The sequence below is a fragment of the Melanerpes formicivorus genome, unplaced genomic scaffold, assembly GCF_026170545.1.
Source record: "Melanerpes formicivorus ecotype bairdi unplaced genomic scaffold, bMelFor1.0.p_v2 SCAF_13, whole genome shotgun sequence".
In the NCBI taxonomy this organism is placed as follows: Eukaryota; Metazoa; Chordata; class Aves; order Piciformes; family Picidae; genus Melanerpes; species Melanerpes formicivorus.
The window spans coordinates 20,795,725-20,822,140 of record NW_027142365.1 but is presented as its reverse complement, the minus strand read 5'-3'; the positions used below and the strand labels follow the sequence as shown (position 1 = coordinate 20,822,140).

General features: G+C 50.2%; 1 protein-coding gene across 3 annotated transcripts in view; it reads left to right on the top strand.

Annotated features, from left to right (window-relative positions):
- The window catches only part of CUBN (cubilin), a 170,670-nt gene that overhangs the window by 123,871 nt on the left and 20,383 nt on the right, over window positions 1-26,416 (top strand). For all 3 annotated transcript variants that reach the window (XM_068146386.1, XM_068146387.1, XM_068146384.1), the window contains exons 54-59: window positions 2,334-2,521; window positions 5,258-5,414; window positions 8,356-8,505; window positions 16,410-16,610; window positions 19,076-19,205; window positions 20,037-20,254. In XM_068146386.1, coding sequence (XP_068002487.1) covers window positions 2,334-2,521; window positions 5,258-5,414; window positions 8,356-8,505; window positions 16,410-16,610; window positions 19,076-19,205; window positions 20,037-20,254 — 1,044 coding nt within the window. The remainder of the gene's footprint in view (window positions 1-2,333; window positions 2,522-5,257; window positions 5,415-8,355; window positions 8,506-16,409; window positions 16,611-19,075; window positions 19,206-20,036; window positions 20,255-26,416) is intronic.

The window sequence follows — 26,416 nt, the reverse complement described above, 5'->3', positions numbered from 1 at the left end:
GGAGTTTGCTGTGGGGAATGGTGTCAAAGGCCTTGCTGGAGTCCAGGCAGACCACATCCACAGCCTGCCCCACATCCACCAGGCAGTCACCTGGGCATGGAAGGAGATCAGGTTGGTCAGGCAGGACCTGCCCTTCCTAAACCCATGCTGGCTGGGCCTGAGCCCTTGGTCATCCTGCAGGTGCACAGTGATTGCCCCCAAGATGATCTGCTCCATCATTTTCTTCCTCTTTAATTAATTAATTTAATTAAGTCTTCATGGAAGAGCAAAGGAAACAACTTCTGCAGTCCTGAGGTAATCCAGCACTAAAGAAGTCAAATATGAAAGCATTGCTGTCTGACCTTACACAATGAAATCAAATCCAGGCTGCTTTTAGACTTTTTAAGCCTCTCACTGGTATTTATTGTCATTGACCAGGGGACATTTCTTTCCTTGCATAACAATTGCTTCACAGTTTGATTGGGTTTAAACTCTTAAACTCAGCAAGAGGCCAGTTTGAAGCCAGAGAGGCAGAACTCAAAGAGCAGGCCTGCCAGCAGCTTCAAGCTCTTCCTCTGCAGTGGAGCTGAAGATGGCACATGGAGGGGGGGATTGGGATACTTTTAAATCTGCTTTTCCTCTGTTGAAATGATCATCTCTCTGGATTAAAAACACAACAGCAACCAAAGGTAGCTCCCCACTTGCACACTGCTCTTCAGGAGGTGACCAAAGGCAAGTGTGAGCGTGCTGGCCAGTGGCACGGAGCTGATAGCTGCTCCCCAGTGTCACCTCCAGCTGCACACCCCTGGCTGAGGCTGATCACCTCCCCATCAGTTCATGGTCTAGCAGGACTCACACAGTGAGCTGCTGGAGTGTCTTAAACGTGCCAACAGCCTGTGCTTGCACGTTCACCCCGGCACTTCATCACTGGGATCTCATGTGCAAGGCAGAGCACTCCCCAGTGATTAGCATCAACGTGCAGTGTGCATGGGCAGCACTCTTTCTGTGAGCTCCTGTCTTACATACCTGCTTCCCTTCCCTCAGCTTGCTGCTCATTGGTCCACCAAGAATCTCTGGGTGTTACACCTGAGCAAAATCTGGCTCTGTATCCACAGGCACAGTTGCCATTTCTAACAGAATTATGAAACCCCAAAGCTTCCTTTTCAGCCTAATGCATCTCTTTTAATTGAGAGAAGTAGAATATTATAAACCTTTATTTTTTTTCCTGCTCTTTATTCATTCTTCTATTGTGTCACCTCTGAACTAACAGTGAGTTGCAGCTGTACACACAGCCCCACTCAATTACTCTTGGCAACTTTCAGATTAACTGAATTGATGATGCATAAGACCACGAGCTGCCCCAGAGCCAGGACCAGCCACTGCCCCTTGGAATTAATCCATTAGCAAGCTTTAAAGAGGTTTATCAGCCCTCTCATAATCCCACTGAGATCCCTGGGGCTGCCTGGGCTGGGGGAGAAGTCACCATTTTGCCCTGGGCCAATGGATGCAGCTTGAGTGGATTCCTGTGTGGAACTGCACAATTCACATGCTGCAGAGTGAGAAGAAAGAGGATTCAGCAGCAGATGGAGTCTTTGCTGTGGGTTGCCTTTCTGAGTGGCTGTCAGTCATGCTAAGCATGCTGTGGGGTATGGTAAGGACCCTGCAGGGTCTCAGGAGAAGCTCCTCATTAATGTATTTCTGACCCTGCAGAAGAGGAGTCTGAGGGGAGACCTCATTGCTTTCTGCACTCCATGAATGGAGGTCGCAGTGAGGGGTGGTTGGGCTCTTCTGTTGAGGATCAGGTGACAGAACCAGAGGAAATGGCCTCAAATTGCACAGGGAAGGTTTGAGTTGGACATCAGGAACAATTTCTACACTGGAAGAGTGGGGAGGCACTGGAACAGACTGCTCAGGGGTGATGGAGTCACCATCCCTGGTTCCAGAGCCATGTGGCCATGGCATCTGGGGACTTGGCTTAGTGGCCATGGTGGTCTTAGATCAGTGGTTGGACTGGATGATCTTAGAGGACTTTTCCAATCAAAATGATTCTGTGATTTTGATTCCAGTCATCAGGAGCTGATAGATGGACCAGAACAAACAGGATGAACTGGCAAGGAGAAGGAGCTTGTGAGGAAGAGAAGGGGAAGTACAATGAGGGACCTCCTCTAGAGAGTAACTCCCTCCCTGCTGCAGGAGTGGGAGAAGGACACTTGATTAAAGGAGCAGTACATGAAGTTTGAATGGGTGCCAGGGCTTTCCTCTCTCCTTGCAGCCACAGAAGCAAGCAGCCATTCAAAGCTGGCACCAACAGGAACTGTGTGAAGGTTTCTCCCACTTGTTGCTGTTTTTCCTAGGATGTGGTGGAATCCTTCACTCAGAGAATGGTGTGATCAAGTCTCCTCACTGGCCTCAAAACTTTCCCATCAACACCAGATGCACCTGGACCATCATTACACACGAAAGCAAACACTTGGAGATGAACTTCCACAGCAACTTCCAGATTCCAGACAGCAATGGAAGCTGCCAGAGCAGCTATGTGAAGGTAAAATGATTGCAGAGATTAGCTCAGCAGTGCTTTCAGAAGTCATGATTCCAGAATCCTGTTTTACAGTCCCCATGGCTGGGACTGGTGAGGCTCAACATTCAGGGATACAGACTGAGTCCCTGTACCAACCCAGTCAGCTCCCTGCATGCCCTGGGAACTGCCTTGTGCATACTTTCCAGTTCTATCAGCTCCTGAGAACTGCCATTTTCAAACACTGCAGTGAGTGGAAGCCCAGGAGTGTGACTCTGTAAGCCTACAAAACCTCTTTATGAGTGCAGAGGCTCCCTGAGTTGCACTCCTCCTCCTCTTTTTAGCCTCCCCAAACAAAGATCCCATTCTTATCCCTCAGAGGTTGTCAACAGCCACTTGTTTGCACAGCAAGAGAATGGAGAGGACATGATTTGAATTTTTCTGTGTCACTTTTTATTCAAGCATTTGGCATTTGTTCAGTGGGTTTGTGCTCATTTTCTCCACAGTAGTACAACTCCCACTAGAAATAAAGGGCAAACATAATTTGACAGCATGTAGGAAGACTTGAGCAGCTGCATGTCTGATCTCCACTTACCAGCTTACAAGCCACAGCTGCACTCACTGGTGAAGGCTGTGGGGAAAAAAACCAAGCTATTAGATTTGTACCCTCACAGCCTGCTCTACTGATTAATTGATCATAGCATCACAGATGCATTTTGGTCTTTGGAAAAGACCTCTAAGATCTTCCAGTCCAACCATCAGCTGGGGGAATTCAGCCTGGAGAAGAGAAGGCTCCAGGGGGACCTTCTAGCTGCCTTCCAGTACCTGAAGGGATCCTACAGGAAGGCTCCAGGGACACCTAATAGAAACCTACCAGTACCTGAGTGGGCTACAAAAAGGCTGAGAGGGACTGTTTGTAAAGGCCTGCAGGGACAGGACCAGGGGCAATGGCTTCAAACTAGAGCAGAGCAGATTGAGATTGGATGTGAGGAACAAGTTCTGCACCAGGAGGGTGGAACAGGTTGCCCAGGGAGGTGATTGACCCATCCCTGGAGGCTAAACAAGGCTCTGGGCAACCTGATCCAGTGGAGGATGTCCCTGCTGGGTGCAGAGGGGTTGGACTGGATGAGCTTTGGAGGTCCCTTCCAACCCAGACCAGTCAGTGATTCTAAGATCAACCTAACACCACCATGGCCACATAGAACCACAGGACTGTAATTGATGTACAATGAATTTGTATCATCCTTTGAAAGTCTTGATGCTAAAGTTGCTTTAATTTCAAATGTTTACAAGCTGCCCTGAATGACATGGTCACAGCTCTGCAGAGTGGAGATTTTGGTGCTGCTCACTTCCATTTCTGAATGTCTAGCCTGAGAGCTGTGAGGCTGTCTGGGTATGAGAAAGTGTGGAACAGGTGTAAGCTTATTCCATTCATTCCAAGCTGAACAGCCAAAAAATCCAGCATCCAGGGTCAATAATGACTTTGCAGAATCTTGGCCAGGCCATAAACTCTTTCTGTTAATCCCCTGAGCCTCACACCTGGCCAGATGAGTGAGGTGATTCATATGGCTGCACTTAGAGCCCAACCTTTGGCTAACCCTTTCCAGGATGGCTGCTGAGAGCAGTCACAATTCCTCGTGCAGGTTCCTCCTGCAAACAGCACTGTAAAGCTCAAGCAGTATCTAACATATTTTTTGTATGAAGTGTCAGTGACAAAGCTGTTCAAACACATCCATGACATAATACATTTATGATTAGGGCAGATGTTTCCCATCCCTGGCAACCAGCATCCTGCTTCAGGAGATTGTTCTAAGCACTCAGAAGCATCAAACATGTATGCCCATCTTTCATGTTATCTGTGTGTGTGCAGTGTGAGCCATGCTTGGGACATAGTGTAATGGCTGTGGTGGTGTTAGGTTGAAGGTTAACCTGGGTGATCTTGAAGGTCTCTTCCAAGCCAAACAATTCTGTGATGCTGTGTTTAAGTAATTACCTGAGGAGAATTTGACTGAAATGCCTCCCTAAACCTGCTTCCTGGATGCATGGTTGGGTTGGGCTCAATTTGGCTGTTGCTGCAGCTGAAGTCAGTCATTTATTTTTGAAGGGTGTTTTTCCTTGCTATTCTTGATGATGTTTATTAGTCTTGATGATAGCTTTTGTGAATGAGATGATTTGTTGACTCTCTACATTACCTGATACTTGATACATCAAACAAATGAACACAGCATGGAAATGAGAACAGCTGTTTTATTAGCAAGCCTAGGTGTTAAGGATCCAGATCTTCCTGTCTGGTGCTTCCATACAGCCTCAGCAGTACAGCTTTGGGGGGTTTAAAGTTATTAATAACCTAAGGTTGCCTTCAATAATTCATTGTGTACACAGTCATCCATTCTCATGCAGTGTGGAGAGAAGTTGGCAGAGACAAAATGGAGGAGGTAATGGTGTGCATAAAATGTTCTTCTCTTCTTTCCTGGACCTGACCTACATTGGCTCTGCTACCAGCAGAGGTCTGAGCAAATGATATCCAGGTGTCATCAGAGGTCCCTGGCAGCCTAAGTTATTCACTGTGCTTCATTTCTTGGAGAAGCCTTTTTGTCTCCTCTGACTGCAGAGTGAACAGTGTGACTTAGATCTCTAGGATTCAGTGTGAGATCAGTGCTACCCTCGGTAGGAAGGAACAATTGCTTATGCAATTCCTGCAGGATTCCCACTGACTGCATGGGCTTTGAAGGCACTAAACCATTTCCATTCTGGCCTTGTCAGGTATGGAGAGGAAACGATGAAGCAGCAGCTGCTTTGTTGACCACCGGATGTGGAAGTGCAGCTCCTGGCCCTGTTGTTGCTCCAAGCAATGTGATAAGTGCAGTATTTCAGTCTCAGGATGCTCCTGGGGCAGGCTTCTCGGCATCCTTCATCAGCAGTAAGTAACATTAAAGCTGCTCCCTTTGGATTGGTTTGATCTGTGTGCAAGCAATTCGGAGCTCACTCCAGCAAGGGGACTCCAAGAGGCTCCTTGCTGAGCGCAATGAAGCTGCTGCCTGCTCCACTCTTGCACTTGCCAGAGGAAGTGACCAGACTTTATCTTTTAGGAGTTTGTTCCTCTGTAGTTAAACTGCTTGCAAGCTAAAGCTATAATCTTCTTAAAAGGGCAAAGGATCTGCTCCTCCTCTGGAATTCTTGCCTGGGTTCTGCTCAAGGCACATGCTGACCTGGGGGCTTCTGTGGTCCGTGGTGTGGCTCATGCCATCCACCTAAACTGCTCCACAAGTGACTCCTCACCACCTGCTCTGGCTTGGCACTGCTCTGCTTTGTTCCCTGTGCATTGCACATAGCTCAAGTAGCATTCCTGGGGCCTCTCTGTTCCTTTACCGTGTGCTCTGTGTCGGTCACACCTTTCAGAAGTGCAGCAGGTAGTGTTTCATTGCCACCAGCTTTGTGTTTCCCTGGGAGGATGCTGCCACAGGAAACTGCTTTCCCTGCCCTGGAATCAGACTAAAGCAGTGGGAAATAGGTGCTTAGAGGAAGAGACTGGTGAAGGTGCAGGATTCTGAACCAGAACTGCTTTTGGTTTTATCATGCCTGCACTAATCTTGTCAGTGACAACTAGCAGCCTCTTCGTGGAGATCATCACAGGCTTCACATTCCTATTCCTAATCTGATAGCAGCATTTCTCTGGACAATGCTCTCTTTAAAGACTGTAGCTTAAAACAAAGAGAAACCCCAAAGCCAGGCAAGCCTTTAAGATCAGAGGGAGCAAATGAACAGTTCTGTGTGCCTGAAATGTTCTGGGTGCCAAACCTGACCTGCTCCTGTGTATAGCCAGGCAGCCCAGAGGTGGCCCTGCAGCAGGTGGCCTTCTCCTGGTTGTCAGGCATGAGCCTGTGCCAACTTGGGCTAACCTGGCCATTTTCAAACCAGGATAAACTGTCTGTGTGCTCCAATAACCCCCATCCAGCTCAGCCACATTTGCCTGAACAAAGGGATTCTGAAATGCTCAGACTCCAAACCCATAGGAACAGCGGAGCTGTGGGCTGAGGGGCTGTGGCCTGCTCTTGTCCAAGACACTGTGGGAGGCTGCAGGCAGCCCTGTGTGTCCCCAGATCACTGCTCTCTGTATGTGCAAGCCCTGCTTTCCCCATCAGGACAGAGAATCATACAGTGGTTTGGGTTGGAGGAGACCACCAAAGCTTGTCCAGTCCAACCCCCTGCACTCAGCAGGGACATCCCCAGCTAGATCAGGTTGCCCAGAGCCCTCTCCAGCATCACCTGGAATATCTCCAGGGATGGAGCCTCAACCACCTCCCTGGGCAACCTGTGCCAGTGTTCCACCAGCCTCCTGGTGTAGAACTTGTTCCTCACATCCAATCTCAATCTGCTCTGCTCTAGTCTGAAGCCATTGCCCCTGGTCCTGTCCCTGCAGGTGTCTGGGACAGCCTCTCTTCATCCTTCTTGTAGGCCCCCTTCAGGTACTGGCAGGCTGCTCTTAGGTCTCCCTGGAGCCTTCTCTTCTCCAGGCTGAACACCCCCAGCTCCCTCAGCCTGGCCTCATAGCAGAGCTGCTCCAACCCCCTGAGCATTTTTGTGGCCCCCCTTTGGACCCTCTGCATCAAGTCCATGTCGTGTGTTAAAGGCTCCATAACTGGACACAGCACTGCAGGTGAGGTTTGAGCAGAGCAGAGGGGCAGAATTAGAAACATAGAATTGTCAGGGTTGGAAGGGACCTCAAGGCTCAGCCAGTTCCAACCCCCTGCCATGGCCAGGGACACCTCACACTACAGCAGGTTGCTCACAGCCACATCCAGCCTGGCTGCAAACACCTCCAGGCAGGAGGCTTCCACCACCTCCCTGGGCAACCTGTGCCAGGCTCTCACCACCCTCCTGGGCAACAACTTCTTCCTAGCATCCAGTCTGAATCTCCCCACTTCTAGTTTTGCTCCATCCCCCCCAAGTCCTATCACTCCTTGACACCCTCAAAAGTCCCTCCCCAGCTTTCTTGGAGCCCCCTGCAGATCCTGGAAGGCCACAATTAGGTCTCCTGGGAGCCTTCTCCTCTCCAGACTGCACAACCCCAACTGTCTCAGTCTGTCCTCATAGCAGAGCAGCTCCAGCTCTCACCCTGCTGGTTATGCTTCTCTTGCTGCAGCCCAGGCTCTGCTTGGCTCTCTGGGCTGCAAGTGCTCACTGCTGGCTCCTCTTGAGCTTCTCCTCCCCTAGCACCCCCAAGGCCTTTCTTCAGGGCTGCTCTCCAGCCAGTCCCTGCCCAGCCTGTATTGGTGCTTGGGATTGCCCTGAGCCAGCTGCAGGACCTTGCCCTTGGTCTTGTTGAACCTCCTGAGGCTGTCATGGGCCCAGCTCTGCAGCCTGTCCAGGTCCCTCTGGATAGATCCTTGCCTCCAGCTGTCAGCAGCACCACACAGCTTGGTGTCATCAGTAAACCTGCTGAGGGAGCCTTAATGCCTCTGCCCCTGTCACCAACAAAGATGTTAAATAGGACTGGCCCCAGTGCTGATCCCTGAGGGCCTCCACTTGTCCCTGGCCTGCACTTGGCCATGGACCATTGACAGCCACTCTTTGGGTGCAGCCCTCAAGCCAGTTCTGTACCCACTGAATGGTCCTTCCATGGAACCATCCTGCACCAGCCTGGAGACCAGGATGTGGTGCAGGACAGTGTTGAAAGCTTTGCTCAGGTCCAGGTCCCTTTCTTGAGCTGCTAGCCATGCTGCTTTTGATGCAGCCCAGGATGTGACTGGCCTGAAGGCCAGATGGTGAGGTCCCTGTGTACAGGACTGGGCTCTCTCTGCAGAATGGGAATGCTGTCACCACCTGGACTGCAACCATCCCTTACTGATCTGTGTTTGCAGGATGTGGAGTGAATGCCACCAGCCCTGCGGGCCGAATCGTCTCTCCTAACTACCCCAGCCAGTATGACAACAACCTGAACTGCAGCTATATCATAGACCAGGGGCCACAGTCACTGGTGATCCTGGAGTTTGAGACTTTCCACCTGGAAGGTAACTGATTCCTCATCCTTTCAGTATGTGCTATCAAGTGTAACTTCTCACTTGAAAACAGACAAGCCTTCTGCCATGGAAAACAGCTGATGGCTTCATCTGCTGCTCCACTGTGAGCACCATTTGCAGAGAAACATTTACAGAGCTTGTTTCCAGGATTCACTCAAGGCTTTCAGAGCAGTGAAGGCAGGCCTCCCTTGGTGCATCAGTGGAGCTGGGAACTTGCCAGGTGATTGCACCATAGGAGTGACTGTGAGTTAGCCTGGCTCTTGTTCTCAATAACGTGAGAAGCTAGGCTTCGTTTCTTGTCTTTTGGAGTTTCCAAACTGGTTTGCATTCTGGTCCAAACTCAGTTTAAGTCCAAGAAAAAGCTTTCATTTGACTATGGTTTTATCTGAAATATTTGTTTGAATCCCCTGATGCAAACTGCTGCTTTTCTGAAAACTGACAAGTGAGGCACAACACTGACACAACTTCTTCCTGGGGAAGACATCACTACTCTGCAGGCACCACACAGCAGACTGAATGCCAGTTGTGACACCTCTAGGAGTACATTGCTGACCTGCATGCTCTCTCTGCATTCAGTTAGTTTATAAATGGACTCAAGCTGTTATAAACCCAAGAGGTAAGTCCTACAGACACAGTGATGATCATAGACCTGAAAATACTAAAGAGATTCTACTTCTTGCAGGGCAATTTGCTCTTTTACTGTTGTAGGCTTCCTTAGGCCACAGCAACTAGAAGTCACAGGATCACAGGATGTCAGGGGGTGGAAGTGACCTCTGGAGAGCTTCCAGTCCACCCCCCCTGCCAGAGCAGGAGCAGAGAATCCAGCACAGGTCACACAGGAACACATCCAGACAGGGCTGCAAAGGCTCCACAGAAGGAGACTCCACAACCTCTCTGGGCAGCCTGCTCCAGGCCTCTGGGACCCTCACAGTGAAGAAGTTCCTCCTCATGTTGAGGTGGAACTTCCTGTGCTGCTGTTACATGAAGTCCTTAATTACATGAAAGAAAAGAACTGTGGATATGAGTTAAAGGACATCTGGTTATAAACCAGGAGGTCTGACACTCTCCAGCAGTTGATGGTTAAAATTTTGGACCAAACCTGGACATACAGCCCTGTGCCAAAGAGAACCTGCCTGGCTTGAAACTAGACAGCAGACTGAAATCACCATCTTGCAACCTACCATGCAGAGGTGAGAGCTTAGTCCCACTGAAGGTGCTTAGCACATGTGCCTGAGGGTTAGTCCTCCTGCACAGGCAGGGCAGTGGCTGCTAGCATCTGTTACAAACCCTTGTAGCTATTCCCTGTGCAAGGAAGCATTGCACCTGCTGAAATCATTGCTGAGTGTGGCCTCAAAAGCTGCACCCCTACCAGCAGGGATGTTCTGAGTTGGGTTTTCCAAGTGCAGCTACATGTCTGATTTGCATCATTTACTGCCCACTGGGGCTCTCAAAAGAGATCCAGTTGTTCTTCCATGGCTGTTTAACAGCCACAGCCAGTGCCTGTGAGGCCTGCACTTCTCACTGACTTTGACTGGCTGAGATACCTTTTCCAGAAAACCAGAAGGCAGGAGGTAATTGTGGATCGTGTCCATGACCTGAGTGACTGCATGGGTTAGTCACAGCCCTCTGCCCAGAGTGGGTTTGTTTTCAGTTAGGAGGAGATGCCTGTTCTGATTATAAAGGATGAGTCCAAATGAGGCAGCTAACCCCAGCAGTGATGCCATGTCAGTGTCTGGAACCAAGTGGACACGACATGCGTCCACCCAATATGAACTATGCATCAAGCACCAGACATAGCAGGCACCAGAGCAGGAGTGAAGTGGAGGAAGCTGCAGCTGATGAGTCTGTCATCAAAAATTTATCCAAATGAGCTGCTTCCCAGTAAGTGGAAAATTAGTTTTTGACTGACTTTGCCAATAGACATCTAACTTAGATATCATCTAGGTTTATCTCATCCCACAGGGAGTATGAAAGTGCCTTAAACTCAGCCCCAAATGTGTCACACAGGTGGAGTGGATTCCCTGCTGAAGGCCTCCCTCCCCTTCCCCTGTAGCTATCACAGGAAGCCATATGCAATAGCTTATGCCAGACTTAGGCAGCAAAACACAGAGCAGAGTAACCCTGCCAATGGAACTTGGTTGGGCTCTGTGATTTCCTTGCAGCATGAAGAGTGTCTCTTCCTGTGCCAAGCTGAGTATGGTTACAGAGCCTCTCTTTTGATTTGCCTCTTTCATGAAGCTGCCTGAGTTGCCACTTGCTTCTTGCAGCAGCACTTCCCAGCTGTTTGGTTATTTTATAAAGGGGGTGGCTTTGTTTTCTTGCCCCACATCTGGGACAGGGAGAAATATTATCTTCTATCTGTCCTGTCTCCTCAGATCACAGGTCTGCACAAATCTAACATATTGGAACTGGTAAAGAAGCCTCTGCTACCTTTGCAGGGCTCCCCTCTAAGAAGCAATTCACACATCCATCTGTTGTTCATAAGCTTTCTTCTGATCAAAGTCCCTGCAAATACACCTCTGGGAAAGCTAGGCAGGGTACTATGGCATGGCTGTAACACTCTCAGGTGTGAGTACAGCAGCCAAGAACGGCTGGGAGATGAGGGGAAAAGGATGTGGGCCTCCTAGGAGTATTTATACTCTATCCACACAAACCAACTGCATTGTATTGATCCCATGGTGACCTGAAAAATGTTTTAATAACTTGCTTATTTCTCCTTTTTCTCCCCCTTTTTTAGCCATGAAGCTGTAGTTTTGCAGTCTGGAATAGGCTCATAGCTTCCTTCAGGAGTTTGCTTTCCCAGTTGTCATTAGGCAGTTCAGCAAACAGATTTTTGTGGAATCATAGAGTCACAGAATGGCCTGGGTTGGAAGGGGCCTCCAAAGGGCACCCAGTCCAACCCCCTCTGCAGTCAGCAGGGACATCCTCCACTAGATCAGGTTGCCATCCATTTTGCAATGGAGCACTTTGAAAGAGGAGCAATGTAGAGATAGATTAGATATAGAGATACATTTAGATTAGATGTAGTACAGATAGAGATAGATAGATAGATAGGTAGATAGATAGGTAGATAGATGGGTAGATAGATAGATAGATAGATAGATAGGTAGATAGATAGGTATATGGATAGATAGATAGATAGGTAGATAGATGGGTAGATAGATAGATAGATAGATAGATAGATAGATAGATAGATAGATAGATAGATAAGTAGATAGATAGGTAGATAGATAGGTAGATGGATAGATATGATTGTAGTCCCTTGCTTTGAGAATAGTGCCTTATGCTATGGAGCTGCTAAACACATTGCACAGGAGCACTCATCTGTGTGACACTTCTCCTCCATCAGTCATTGCTAATTGTATTACCATTTCTACCAGAAGCTGTGTTGTGAACCAAAACCTCTATTGTTGACAAACTTCAAACAAGGTGGGAGGTGCTGCCCCAGTACAACATGAGAGGCTATGGACAGGGATGGAAAGAGGACATTGGCATTAGTGATCAGATAGAGGCCCAAATTAGGCCAAGACTTTTCTGCAGGCATCATATCAAATAAATTTACCACTGAACTAGGTCAGCCTGGGAGTGAGGTAGAGCTCACAGGTCCTGAGAGCTTTTACTGTACTTCAGCCTCAAATATTTCTACACAGGCACAAAGTGCTGTCTGCTATGCACAGTGTGGGAAACATCCACATTTTTCTACTCAGCACAGAGTATCAGGGATTGGATTCCTGCACTGGATGAATACCACACCAATGGTGTAGAAACTTAGCTGTGTATTTATTTAGCCAATTCAAAGTGCCTCAGAAGAGTTTTTTTGGTTCATTTTAAGCATTTTGACCTGACCCAAGCACCTCTGCTACCAGGACAGGCTGAGGAAGCTGGGGTTGTTCAGCATGGAGAAGAGAAGGCTTTGGGGAGACCTAATAGCAGCCTTCCAGTACTTGAGGGGGGCTACAAGCAGGCAGCAGAGAGACTGTTTGCAAAGGCCTGCAGGGTTAGGAGGAGTGGCAAGTGTTTGAAATTGGAGAAGAGCAGGTTTAGATTGGATGTTAAGAACAAGTTCTGCCCCATGAGGGTGGTGGAACACTGGAACAGGGCCTTTTCAACCCAACCCATTCTATGATTCCATGATTCTGAGATAGATGTCTTTATGGAGAATAATGGGAGTGGACAGGAGTGTCTGCTCAGTGGAAAGGAGACCACACAAGGGTGCATTGGGTGCATTTGAAAATGCAGTGCAAGGACAACTGAAGCTCTGATCATGTGAACTTCAGGGGCAGGAGGCAAGGTTGCACCCAGAGATGGCAACTGGAGTGCAGAGATAGAGCAAAAGGCCTTGAAAGCAAACAGATGCAGCAATTCAAAGAGAGATGCTCATTATTCAGGGCAAATAAATGAGCATTGGGAAGAAATGTTTGAAGGCTGTAGGAACAAATGGTGCAGAATCCATGCTGGGGAAACTGCTGTTCAGGTGAGAGTCATAGCTGCATGGAAGGATGGGGAAGAGTTTATCCTAGAGGTAATAACTGGAAACACTTCACAATGTTTTAATCTATCCTGGATGTGAAGACCTAGAGAGATCCAGATCATAGACATGTCCCTGTTGAGAGCAGGCAGAATGGGAGAAGCAGCAAGGGAAGACCCTGAGGGTGGGAAAAGCTCTCCTGTTGAAGGGCTTTGTTAAGAGACTGAAATAACATTTCAGTCTGAACAGGAAGAGGCCTGGGGCAGGGAGGCAGATTTATGAGGCCATCAGCACAGAGACAGTTGCATCTCTCCTTGCAAATGAGATTATACCAAGCTGATGTGGAGACAAAGGAAGACAGGAGAGGAGGTGTTTCACTGAATCCTCATGGGTGAACTGCAAGAGTAATACCAGAAGGATGAGCAAAAAGCTCTCACCAGACAAGGTTCATTGCAGAAAACCAGTGCTAGCTCTGTGGAAAGTGCCTGTCAGCTCCAAGAGGATGTGGGTCTGACATCTGGCTAAGAAAAGGTCTCTGGAGACTCATGAAAGCAGTTCAAGGGGCAGAAATTGGTCTAGGAAAGATCTAAGATGATAGAGGAAGTAAACCACAGAGCTGAGATGCTGATGCTGTGCTGAGCATGCATGGAGGACGTGACAGAACAGAGGGATCTGAGGCTGGGGACTGAGTACAGAAAAAGCATTCAGTGTGATGAGAAATTAAGGAAAGCTGTAAACAAGAGAAGGAATTACAGGACAGAGCTCAAACAGTCAGCAGCCCTGCCAGAATTCATGGCTCATGTTTGATATGGGCCCAAGCAATAGGGGTTCAAAGCTAGAAATTAAGCCTTTTGCTCACAATCCTGTGGCAAGCACCTCACCTCCAGTGCAGCAGTCTGAACCAACTCATGACAGGTGTTGTGGAGCTCTGATTTGCTGAGGAATCTGCTTCACTCCAGAGGCTTTTCAGAGCAGGACCTGAGCTGCTCACTCAAATCCCTTCCATTCCCAAACTGCACTTGTCCCCATTTCAGATTGTTCTCGTTTCTTTGCATTTTAAAACTGATTATAGTTTCCACAGAGGCCTGGAGCAGGCTGCCCAGGGGGGTGTGGAGTCTCCCTCTCTGGAGATATTCAACCCCCTTGGAAGTGTTCCTGTGTGACCTGCCCTGGGTGCTCCTGCTCTGGCAGGGGGGTTGGACTGGATGATCTCAGGAGGTCCCTTCCAGCTCAGTGTGCCACCACAGCTTCCATTCTGGTGGGAAGTGATGAAGACAAAGAGAACACCAAGTTGTGCAAGCACAGCAGTGTTTGGAGCTGGCTTTTCAGTCGATGTCTATTGTGTTTTTCAGTGGCAGCACTAATCCAGCTCTTTTGCATAACCCCTGTGGTTTCCTTCTTGTTTCCACATGATGCCAAACCTCTCTAGCTCCCATCATGCATCTCTTAGTGGTGTCACCAGCTTCTCCCTGTGTTTATGGCTCCCACCAGGGCAGGGAGGTGCTGCTGTGGCCCTGAGCTCCCAGAGTGCTGGTGGCTGGTGCCCAGCAGGTCTCTGCCCACACTCACAGCCCTTACACTGACAGCACATCTTGTCATGTTTTGGGGACATTCCTCTGCACTCTACCTCAGCTGCTGGCCTTCATGAAACTTGTATGAATACACTTGAGGCTTCTTGTCTCAGTCCTGTCTGCTTGGAAATGGTGATGTGGCTAAAAAGCTGGGGCAGAGTCAAAGGGGATGGCACATTCCTCCAGAGACCTAACTGCCTATGAGGCACTAAAAACCAGGGGGAAAAAACATCAGAATGCTAAAACCTTACAGCAGCCTTCCAGTACCTGAAGGGGCTACAGGAGAGCAGGGGAGGGACATCAACAAGGACTTGTAGTGGCAGGACAAGGGGCAATGGCTTTGAGCTGGGAGAGGGCAGATTTAGACTGGAGATGGGGAAGAAATTCTTTGCAGTGAGGGTGGGGAGACTCTGGCACAGGCTGCCCAGGGAGGCTGTGGATGCTTCCTCCCTGGAGGTGTTCAAGGCCAGGTTGGATGAGGCCTCGAGCAACCTGGGCTGGTGGGAGGTGTGGGAAGGTGTGGATGTTCTTTAAGGTCCCTTCCAACCCAACCCATTCTGTGAATCTGTGATTCCTCATTTCTCTCTCTCAGTGCTTCTGGGCAGGCAGATTTTCACTCACCCCAACATGTGCACTGATTTGCCCCTAAAGCAGAGCACTCTGAAGCCTGTTGGGTTTTTCCTGTTGCTCAGGCATCTCCAAATCTCCACTGATTGCCACAGTTACAGAAGGTCACTGGCAAACTGCAAAATTAAATGTGCAGTTCGTGTCTTCTGAGTCAAGCTGAGGAACCTGACTTTAGGCACTCCAGAGCTGGAAAGAAGTCAGCTCTGAAGCAGGTTTGTGTCTGGACTATTGCTTCATCTTCCCCAGTGTTCATGCTGAATGAGTTAAAATTTCCTGCACTGAGAGCTGACTTCTGCATCAGAGAAAGAAATAATAGAATCATAGATTCACAGAATGGTTTGGGTTGGAAAGGACCTTTAAGATCATTCAGTTCCAACCTCCCTGCCATAGGCAGGGACACCTCCCACCAGCCCAGGTTGCTCAAGGCCTCATCCAACCTGGCCTTGAACACCTTCAGGGAAGGGACAGCAACAGCCTCCCTGGGCAACCTGTGTCAGAGTCTCTCCACCCTCACTGCAAAGAATTTCTTCCTAATCTCCAGTCTCAATCTGCCCTCTTCCAGCTCAAAGCCATTGTCCTCATCCTGTCACTCCCAGCCCTTGTCACAAGTCCCTCCCCAGCTCTCCTGTAGCTCCCTTCAGGTACTGGAAGGCTGCTCTAAGGTCTCCCTGGAGCCTTCTCTTCTCCAGAATGAAGAGCCCCAACTCTCCCAGCCTGTCCCCATAGGGGAAGGTTCTCCAGCCTCTGATCATCTTCATGGCCTCCTCTGGACTCTCTCCAGCAGCTCCATGTCCCTCTCACGGCAGGGGCACCAGGACTCACTGCAGTGCTGCAGGTGGGGTCTCAGGAGAGTCAGTCTCTTGTTTTTCTCTCTGTGGTATTAGGTTGTCTCTCACAAAAGGTGCATTGCATTTGCAGAGGAGATCCATGCTTGTGTCTGGTTCTCTCATCTCCCCAGCTATGAACTCTCATGGCCTCAAGGCACCTTGACCCTTTTCCAGGTGCTGGGAGGTGTTGAAGGAGACTGTATAATGTCTTATACACAAGGACTCTGTCCCTTTCTGCATGGCAAAAGTGGACTTTGCTTCCTCAGCAGGCAGATGAGATCCTGAGATCCTGGAATGGAAAGTAATGTAACATCTAATTCTTGTCCTGTGTAGGCTCTGGAGGTACTTGCAGCTCAGCAATCAAACATGCTGCTAACACTTCTGCCTTTGATGTCCTTGCAGCCCCAGCACTCTTGAGCAGGGTTTGTCTTTACGATGGACTAAGCATCTTCAGTGGCACCAGAGTTACCTCCCAGCCTCTCATCACACTCTGTGGCAATGAGCTCCCTGCCCCAGTCAGTGTCTTTGGACCTATGCTGCTCAACTTCTACACTGACTCCCACATCGTGGGCTTTGGATTCCAGGCACGATACAGAGCAGTTGGTGAGTAGCTGCTTTACGGTGCTTTACGGGGTGGGAATACTCTGGCTCAGTGTAGGAGCTGTTGTACCTCATCTGGGGAATACCTTACCTGGGGAATACCTTGGGGAAGTGTAGATTGCTCCTGTTCCCTCTGCACTTGCCCAGATGAGCTCTCAGGAGCAGGCCCTGGGGCAGTTTGTGACTGCTGGCACTGCCTGAGCTGTCCTTTCACAGCTCTCATGTCACCACACTGCGTGGGACCAAGCCGAGGCCTGAAACACTCTTCCTTTACTGCAGAAAAGAAATGCAAGCCATTTGGGCAAGCTTGTTCTGCCTGTTTGGTTTAGGCCTCATTGCTTGTTGGCTTTGCTTGGTTCCTTTTTTGTTCTGTGTTTTTATGATGTTTAAGGAGAAACAGCAGCAGTTTGTTAGCCTGAGTGAATGGTTTAATCCCATCCAGGGGTATGGTCTGATTCCCACTTACACCAAAGTTACATTACACACATGGGAACCAGAGCAGGGGCTGTAAGTGGATCCAGCCACATGCTTCCATTTGATGATCCTCTTGCAGTGGCAGGTGTTGATGTAAATAAAACCTCAGATCTAGATAGATTTCTATTTTTAAATACATATTTTCACCAAACCCTTTTGTCCTTCACCTAAAGATCTCTTTTGGTTCTGAAAAGAGATGCGGATTGGAAACAGAAGTTCCCAGCTGAGTTTGGGATTTAAACCTGCACAAATGTAAACACCCCAAAAGATGAACTTAATTTTCAAACCCAGTACTGTGTCCAGTTCTGGGCCCCTCAGTTTAAGAAGAACATCGAAACACTTGAGCGTGTCCAGAGAAGGGCAACAAGGCTGGGGAGAGGCCTTGAGCACAGCCCTGTGAGGAGAGGCTGAGGGAGCTGGGGGTGCTTAGCCTGGAGAAGAGGAGGCTCAGGGGAGACCTCATTGCCCTCTACAACTACCTGAAGGGTGGTTGTAGCCAGGAAGGGGTTGGCCTCTTCTCCCAGGCAACCAGCACCAGAACAAGGGGACACAGTCTCAAGCTGCGCCAGGGGAGGTTTAGACTCGAGGTGAGGAGGAAGTTCTTCACTGAGCGAGTAATTCGTCATTGGAACGGGTTGCCCAGGGAGGTGGTTGAGTCATTGACCCTGGAGGCGTTCAAGGGGAGACTGGACGTGGCACTTGGTGCCATGGTCTAGTCATGGGGTCTGTGTTGATAGGTTGGACTCGATGATCCTCGAGGTCCTTTCCAACCTAAGTGATACTGTGATACTGTGATGTCTCCCAGGTGTAGCTTGTAAAGCCAGCACTTTGCTTTTGGGCAGCATCACTTTCTCGCTGCAGAGACAAGTCGGAGTTCTTCACTGCGGTACTCCCCGCGGTGCGCTCCTCACATTCAAAGCCACAGCAAAGAGCACAAGGCCAAATTCCTCCTGCAAAATGAATGGCCCAATAGAGCCAGGGCAGAGGGAGTGGCACTGAGAAATGGCAGCCAGCAGTTACTCATGGAAAAGGCCTTCACAACTCACTCAATGCAGTTGTTGCTATCTGCCTCATGACTTCTGACATTTGAGAAAGATGCCTGCAGGCCTGTGAGCTGCTGTTGTCTGCAGAGCAGATCCTGCCCATGAGCATTCCTCTTCCCTCTGGGTGTATTGTTTGCTGAAAACAAAACAACAAAGCCTTCTCCCTCCCAGTGCAGAATAATGCAGATTCCTCATCCTACCGGCTCCTGCCCTCTGTCTGCCAGGGCTCCAGGCTGCCATCCCAGGAGCTGGGCTCTGCACCCAGCAGCACCCCATCTGGGACTGCCTTTGTTGAGGCAGTGGCCTGGGCATATCTGTTAAACCATGGCAAGCTGTGTGTGGCTTCGAGCTATTTATCAGCAGGACGCAGGGAGCGTTGCTTTGCCAAGATTATAAAATAAAGGCAGAGACCAACAATGGAGATTAGAGTTGGTTTTGTAACAGCTTTTCTTTCCCTTGAGCACTGAGGCTGGGAACAAACATCAGCCACATCCTGGTCTCCTCAGCCCCATGGTGTGACAGCCTGGGGAGCCAAGCAGGGCCTGCGGTACGGCTGCAAAGTCCAGCTGGCTCTGTGCAGTCCTCCATCTCAGCCGGCTGATGGGTGCCTGCAGGAGGAGCAGTCCCCAGGGTCAGTGACACCTGGGGACACTCTGTGCAGACCCTGTGCCTTTCTGCACACAGCTGATGCCGCAGCCATGCCCCAGCCCTGCGGCCGGGGGAGCGAGGCAGAGGCTCTGCCTGCAGCTACATGAGAGGAGTCAAGGGCAGGGCAAGGTGTCCAGCCGCGGCTGCTTCTGTGCCAGTGCCACACTGCCTGCTCCTGATGCATCAGGAGCTTTTCTCCCCTTGAAGCTGGAAGAGGACTGGCACAAGCTCCTGCCAGAAGTGTGAGAGGTAAGAGCGAGCTGGTGGCCAGGAGCCAGCTCTGGTGTCTCTGTTCCCCTGCAGCCTGCGGCGGTGTCTTCGGCGGCTCCGTGGGGGTCATCAGCAGCCCAGCCCACTCCCTGCTGGACTACCACCACAACATGAACTGCTCATACCACATCACAGTTGGAAGCAGCAGAGTGGTGGCCCTCAAGTATGTAAGCCCAGCTCAGTTTGTGATCCAGCAGACAGGTATCTGATGCCAATTAAAGACAGCAATTTTCTCTCGGCTTTTCCTTCCCTGAGGAGCAAGCTGAGCTGAGAGGGGAAATGGCTGCAGCAGCAGCAACCTTTCTCAGGCCCCTGCAGCAGCAACCTTTCTCAGGCCCCTGCAGCTTGCTCTGGCATTTATGTGGAAATCACCACAGTTGTAACCTCCCACTTCTACTAGCAAGAGGACTGAGGAATTGTAGACATACAGCTCATGTTCTCAGCTAAATTCTGTCAGCCTTTGAGGAGCTGAGAAGAATGTGAGTTCTGGGGGGCTGACACTCACCCCACAGCCCAAGGAACAGCATCCCCCCAGGGGGAGCCAGGGCTGCCACAACCTCTCACCTCAGAGATACGGAAGGGCAGATACACTTTGCTGCCCTGGATGTGCTGGCTGGGAGTGAAGAGAGCCCTGCCCAGCTAAGTGGAAGGCCTCTGAGCTTGCAGGCCTCACTTGCCCTGGCACACTTCAGGCTAATCATTTGCCAAAGTGGGATTTGCAGAGCAGGGACCTGCTGCTCCCAGACAGCCCAGGTGTGCTGACAGTTTGCCCTGAAGGGCCCAGTGTGTGAGGGACATTAATGCTGTGGGGCTGGCAGGCTGCAGGAGTTTGCCATGCAGTTCTCCTTTGCCTTGCTTGCTCCTAAAGAGAAATGCTCTGTGGTCTCTGCCTGCAGGGCTGTGAGTGTTGCTGTCTCTGGGGCCCTTCCTCAAGCACTGAAACCCCCTAACACAGGAACAGAAAGGAAAATCTGATGCCAAATGTATTTTACAGATTCAACAGCTTCCAGCTTGAAATCTCTCCCTCCTGCTACAAGGACTCTGTGGCGGTGTACGATGGCTCAGACACCCATGCTCCTCTGCTTGGCAAGTTCTGTGGCTCAGAGCTGCCTCCAAACATGAAGAGCTCCAGCAATAACTTGTTCCTGCTGTTCAGCACTGACTTCTTTGGAGCAGACAGGGGATGGAAAGCTTCTTTCAGGGAGACCTTAGGTAAGAGTATTGTCAGTCTCCTACTCTCCAGAATCTGCTCCTTCGAGGAGGAGCAGCTATGGCCTCACTCACTCAGGGTGCTGGAAGCAGGACAAGGTTGCTGATTTTGTGGAAATTGAGTGAGCTAAGCTAAATAATTATGGCTTATGGCATCTTTGCATTCCAGTTCTGCTTCTGAATGGGCTCTGTTCCTGCCTCTCTGCAGGCACAGGCATTTCTGGGGTTTCAGTCACCTAAGGGCCTCTCTTTTGGAGGAAATCTGGCAATACCTGAGAACTCTTTCCTTTGTGGTTAAAGATTGGTGGTGCCCTAAGATGCCCCCTTTCCATCCTCCCTCCACTCCCTTGCCGTTCACCTCCCACTTTTACAAACAATAGTGTTGATATCAGTTAAGGCTGGGGTTCCCCTCAGGCACCACTCCACTTATCTCTGCTGATTTTGTGGATCACTCTGGTCAGCTGGCCACAGGATAAGTGGGATCATAATGAGAAGGCACTGGAAGGTGAATGTTTTGCTGGACACAAGAGTCAGGGGCAGAGCTTGGTTATTGTCTTTAAGAAAGGCTCAAGCCAGGTAGCCTGTTTTTAAGAGCAATGTATTAAAGGTTTAGGGGTTTTTTAACCTTCTTGATAACATGGCTTTTAGAGGTGGTGAGCCACAAATGATTATTAGATGTAAGTTGATTTACTGTCATGGCTACTAGTTTCCTGTGTAATTAACTAGAAGATCTAGATCTAGAAAGGAGTAATTGTCTGGTTTACAAAGCTGGCACCCAGACAGTTCAGAATGAAAGGCCTTTGTGGCAGAACAAACATAGTCTTCTGCTGAGTCATTGAATCCCCTCTCAACCCCCAGCCAGCCACTTTCTCATTTGACACAGTCTGAGAAAGCATTTACAGATAAGGAAAATAACTGCTTCTGCAGGCTCTGCCAGGAAAAATATTCCCACACAGCCCCCTGGGCATCCTGCTGTTAACTCTTCCTTTGCTTCACTCAGTAATTGCTGCAAGACTCACTCCTGAGGACTCTCCTTTCCAGGAACCTCATGTAGTTTCCCATAGTGCTGCCTTCAAACCCCCAGGTAGCAGCTGTTAGATCCCCTGCAGCCTGCCTTTGTGTTTCCAGGGTGAGATCACCAGGAACTCCCCAGGCTGCTCTTCCTGCTGGCATGGAGTCAATTTTTGTAGCCACTGACTTTAGATTTATTTGTGCAGCTTGCCAGAGGCTCTCTTAAGCACACAACAGAAGAGAAGCCAAACTCCTCAAGTCATGTCTGATCATTTCCTAGAGTGAGGAGAAGCCTTCTGTGAGTAAACTTTGCCATCTATTAGCTTTGAAGAGACATTTCTGCAGGCTCCCAGAGACAGGGAGGTTGTCATGGTGCAGGAAGTTACTCAGGAGCAATAAGCTGGGAAAGCTGACCATGTGGAGCTGTGTGCTGCGTGGGGAAGAGCCCATGGTGGTGAGGTGCTTAGCACTAGGTCTTCTTTGTCTGCTGTGGGAAGCAAGCCAGCAGGACTAAATCACACAGCAGCTAGGGAGAATCCCAGCAGCCCCTTGCTAGTACAGAGGGGCCAGGAAGCAGAAAATTGCTCTGAAAGGAAAAGATGAGTCACAGCCCCATAGAGGTTTCCAGTCTGACTTTTCTGAAAAGCAGGGCCAGGAAAATCTGTGACACATCCTTGTAGTATGAGATTCTGCTGCAAATGAAAGAGAAGAAACCCCCAGAAGCCTGCTCCCCTGAATGGTGCCTTGGAGAAGTCCCTCATGCCTGTCAAAAGATAAAGCCATGTGGGTTTTGGAGAGCACAAATGCAATCAGATGACAATTAATGATGATAAATCTCCTGATTTATCAAGATGGGGTCTGTGGGGAAACAAGAAGCCTCATTCTCTGTGGGATGACAAGGAGCACATTATTCTGTAGTTACCCTGGGGAAGCACAACTGGATAACATCATTGGTGCTCTCTGCTTAGCTGTGACTGACCCTGGCTGTGCATTGCAAAGAAGAGAGCAGAAGCACAGCAGACTGAGCTGTTCCCTTTCCTCACAAGCTCTTCCCTCTCAGGGCTACTGCCAAAATCCAGGGGTTTCCACTCTCTCTCTTGTGAATTTTCTTAGCAGGGAGTCCATCTGGTTGCCATTGTGGTGGGAGGCAGGAGAGAAGATGAAGGCTGCTGGCAGGAGCCTGGCAAGAGTGAGGGTCACCTGGCGTCCCAAGAGTTAAGCTCCGAGATGTCCGTAGCAAATCATTTGCTGCTTTCATTAAAATGATTTGCTTGCATCGCTGATCCTGCACCCACTGCAGCACTGAGGGTGCCCCCTCTGCTCAGGAAGGGGGGGACAGTGCAGCAGCCTCTCACCTCTTTTTCAGATGTCCTTTCTCCCCCACACTGCTCCCTGCACTGCCGTCTGCAGCACTGTCAGGAGCCCCCGGGACAGGGTGCATGCCAGGGGGAGCAAGCAGCCTTTCAGGCTGTGCCTGCTGCTAAGTTTGGACAGGCTGGCCCCCTGTTTGCAAGCACTGGACACTTCTCTGAGGCTGAGGCTGTGGCCTGGGTCACCTGGAGGATGGCAGCCTGCTCCAAGTGTTAGATTTGTGGGAAGAAAGACTGACCTTACCTTAGCTACCACTGACACTCCTTCTGCCTTTGTTGTCTGTCTGTAAAGTGAGAATTGTGCCTCCTCCCCACAGTGAGCATGTGCTCCTCTAGGCAGGCAGTAAAAGGATGAGAAGAGATAAATTAATATCAGCTTCAGGCATTTGGTTTCATGAGCTGTCTGTGGAGGAAGGAAAGCAAAGATCTCTCCCCAAAGAATGGGGGCTGCGGGTCTTGAGCTTGTGAGTCAGCCAAAGATCTCCTGATTGCCTCTCAGCTCCAAGGGGAGACCTGAGCTTTTCAGCTGGCCCTGGCTGGCAGAGACAGAGCCTGCAAATACCTCTGCCATCCCTGCTGTGACAGCAGGGACTTTGTACTTGGGTGATAAATGGAGCTTCAGCAGTGGGGTGACCCTCTCACCTCAATTTGTGATGCCTCTGAGGCTTAGGATACAAAGGCTGAGAAAACATATAAGGGTTTGGGTTTTTTTTTTTGCCCTTAAAGAGTCAGCTCTGCCTGTCAGGAGATGTAGCTGTGACCTTGCTAACAGCACCCCAGCTCTCCCTATGCTCATGTGCTCCTTTGTCTCAGTAAGGAGAACCATATCCAATTCAAACCCCTCCAAGAGGGACCATGGGCTGTTCTGCAAGGCAGGGCTGCTGGTGGGGGCTGGCTGAGGAAGCCACCCAGACACACAGAGCTGCATGCTACAGGCACTGAGACCGATGGCTTCAGGCAGTACCCAAGCAAAACTGAGAGGGAGCAGGGACCCTGGGGAAGGGGGATGAAGGAGGGCAGGAAGGTTGCCTGCTTTCCCTCTGCTTGGCCTGAAGCCAGAGGCAGCTCTTTCCCCTCCCTCTCCTGATCCTGTCTCCTGTGAAGATGCAGAAGTTCACATCTGTAGTGCGTGACAGGGCAGGATGGTTGCTGCCTTCATACCACCAGCAGCCCTGTTTTGCATTGTCTGGGGACTGCAAGCCCATGGGCTGCAATCAGACTGCACTGGGCACAGGGCACAGGCAGAGGGAAAGGACAAGCTGCTGCACAAAGGGGTTTGGATTCAAACACAAGCTGAGGAAACCCAGATGGATATAGACAGGCAAGAAGAATAGGGTAGCAACAAAGATGAGACTACTGTTGGAGGCTGTAAGGCAGGAGAAAAATGCCTCTGGCAGATGTCAGGCTGCTGGAATGGGAAGCCCTTACACACCCTGCCTTCTGCATTGCCCTCAGCGTGCAGTTTGCCCCTCTGTCCTTTGTATTCAAGTGAACACTCCTGTTGAAGGAATAGAAATCGATTTACACAGGGGAAAAAGTCATAAGCAAGTCGACTTTAGAAGAGAAATAGGTGGAAAAGGGAATCTTCTCTGATCTGCCAGGAGGATGCATGAACAGGTAATGTGCATAGCTAATCTGGTAGGCACACAATAGAAACAGAGGATAAGCTCTGTGCCTTTCTTGCTGACACAGAGATTTGTAGCTTAGCTGATAAATCACCCAGAGCTATCTGTCTGCCCTGATCCTATTAGCTGTGTGTTGAGGGCCTGTTCCCTGCTTGCACATGGAGAGTCCATCACTAGTGGGCTTTCTGCTATGCTCTCCCCTAAAAAACTTCAAGCCTGCTTGTGAAGAACAGACCCAGCAGCATTTCCACAGCATTTTTATGCTACTCCTTTTCATCAACAGAAAGATTTACTTACTAAAGGTCCAGGTGCAGCTCTGCCCTGCGTGGCTGGAAGCTTGGCTGCCTCTGCACTCAGTGTCTAGGTGCAGACCTTCAGCAGTGTTTAGCCCTCCTGGCTGCTGTGGAGCTTTTCTCCCTTCAGAAGTGCTGCAGCCCCGGTTCTGAGTGGGCAGTTCAGGTGTAAACCAGTGCTGGTTATTCTGTTGCACAGAGCAGGGTTAGGAGTTCTTCTGCCAGCAGATCCTGCGTTGTTTAAAGGTGGTTTAGATCTGGTGCCTGGGGATATGGTTTAGGGGTGAACTTTGTGGAGCAGGGTCAGTGGTTGGACTTGATGATCCCAGGGGCCTTTTCCAGCCTGTGATTCATTGCCTCCATCAGCAGAAGTAATTCACTGCACTGGTTTGATGCAGATAAAGCCAGCACCTGCCCTAGGTGGTGCTGCACCGATGGCAGCAGGCAGGGCCTGTTGGGTGGGAAAGGACTCAGCACAGCTCAGCCTCAGCTCACCTGCAAAGCTTCCTCCCTCCAGTACCACCCCCACATCTCAGCAGGTGTGTCCTTGGCTGTGGCCTGTGAATGCTGTTGCATCTTGCTGCGGCTGTGGAAAGCAGCAGTGCCTGGCAGGGATTTCAGAGCCCATCAGGACTGGTTTCCAGGAAAGCATCAGCAGAGCCCCAGCCTGCACTCAGGGCCTGCTGCTGCAGAGGCCCTGCCTGAGAAGCTAATTCCTTGAAACTCAGCAGTTTTCTTGCAAACATTCCTTGGGACTTCTGGTCCCTGCAGGGTGTTGTACCAAGTATATTCCACGCTGGTATTACCCATTGCAGACTGATGACATTGCCAGGGCATAGCTAACATTTCTGAATCTGTTTAAATAAGAGGTACATTGTGGCTACAAATACCTTCTCATCACCCCATGAAAATAAGAACATCCAGAGCAAGCCAGGAATATATGTTCCTAAGTTACAATTCCTGGAGTGCATCTTGGGACTCAAACACAAAAACATGAATCAGCTTGGGATCTGTTCAGCCTGGAGAAGAGAGGGCTCCAGGGACACCTTAGAGCTGCATTTGAGTATCTGGAGGGGACCTACAGGAGGGACTGTTCAGAAGTGGCTATGGGGATAGGACAAGGAGCAATGGTTTGGATCTGGAGCAGAGTAGGTTAGGTTGGACACCAGGAGGAAGTTCTGCACCATGAGGGTGGTGAAATACTGGAATAGGCCACCCAGAGATGTGGTTGTGGCCCCATCCCATGAGACATTCAAGATCAGACTGGATAGGGCCCTGTGCAGCCTGCTCTGGTCGGAGACGTCCCTGCTGCCTGCAGGAGTGTTGGGCAAGGTGACCTTTGAGGGTCCCTTCCAAGACAATACAGCCTGTGAGTCTGTGACTTTAGAAAGCACTTGCAGTGTGGCGGTGTGGCAGTGCTGCAGTGGTGCAGTGGTGCAATGTGGCAGCACGGCAGTGTGGCAGCGTGGCAGTGTGACAGCGTGGCAGTGTGGCAGCATGGCAGTGTGGCAGTGTGGCAGTGTGGCAGCATTGCAGTGTGGCAGTGTGGCAGCATTGCAGTGTGGCAGCGTGGCAGTGTGGCAGTGTGGCAGCATGGCAGCGTGGCAGTGTGGCAGCATGGCAGTGTGGCAGCATTGCAGCGTGGCAGCGTGGCAGCGTGGCAGTGTGGCAGCATTGCAGTGTGGCAGCGTTGCAGTGTGGCAGCGTGGCAGCGTGGCAGCGTGGCAGCGTGGCAGCATGGCAGCGTGGCAGTGTGGCAGTGTGGCAGTGTGGCAGCGTTGCAGGGTTGCAGTGTGGCAGCGTGGCAGCGTGGCAGCGTGACAGTGTGGCAGCGTGGCAGTGTGGCAGCGTGGCAGCGTTGCAGGG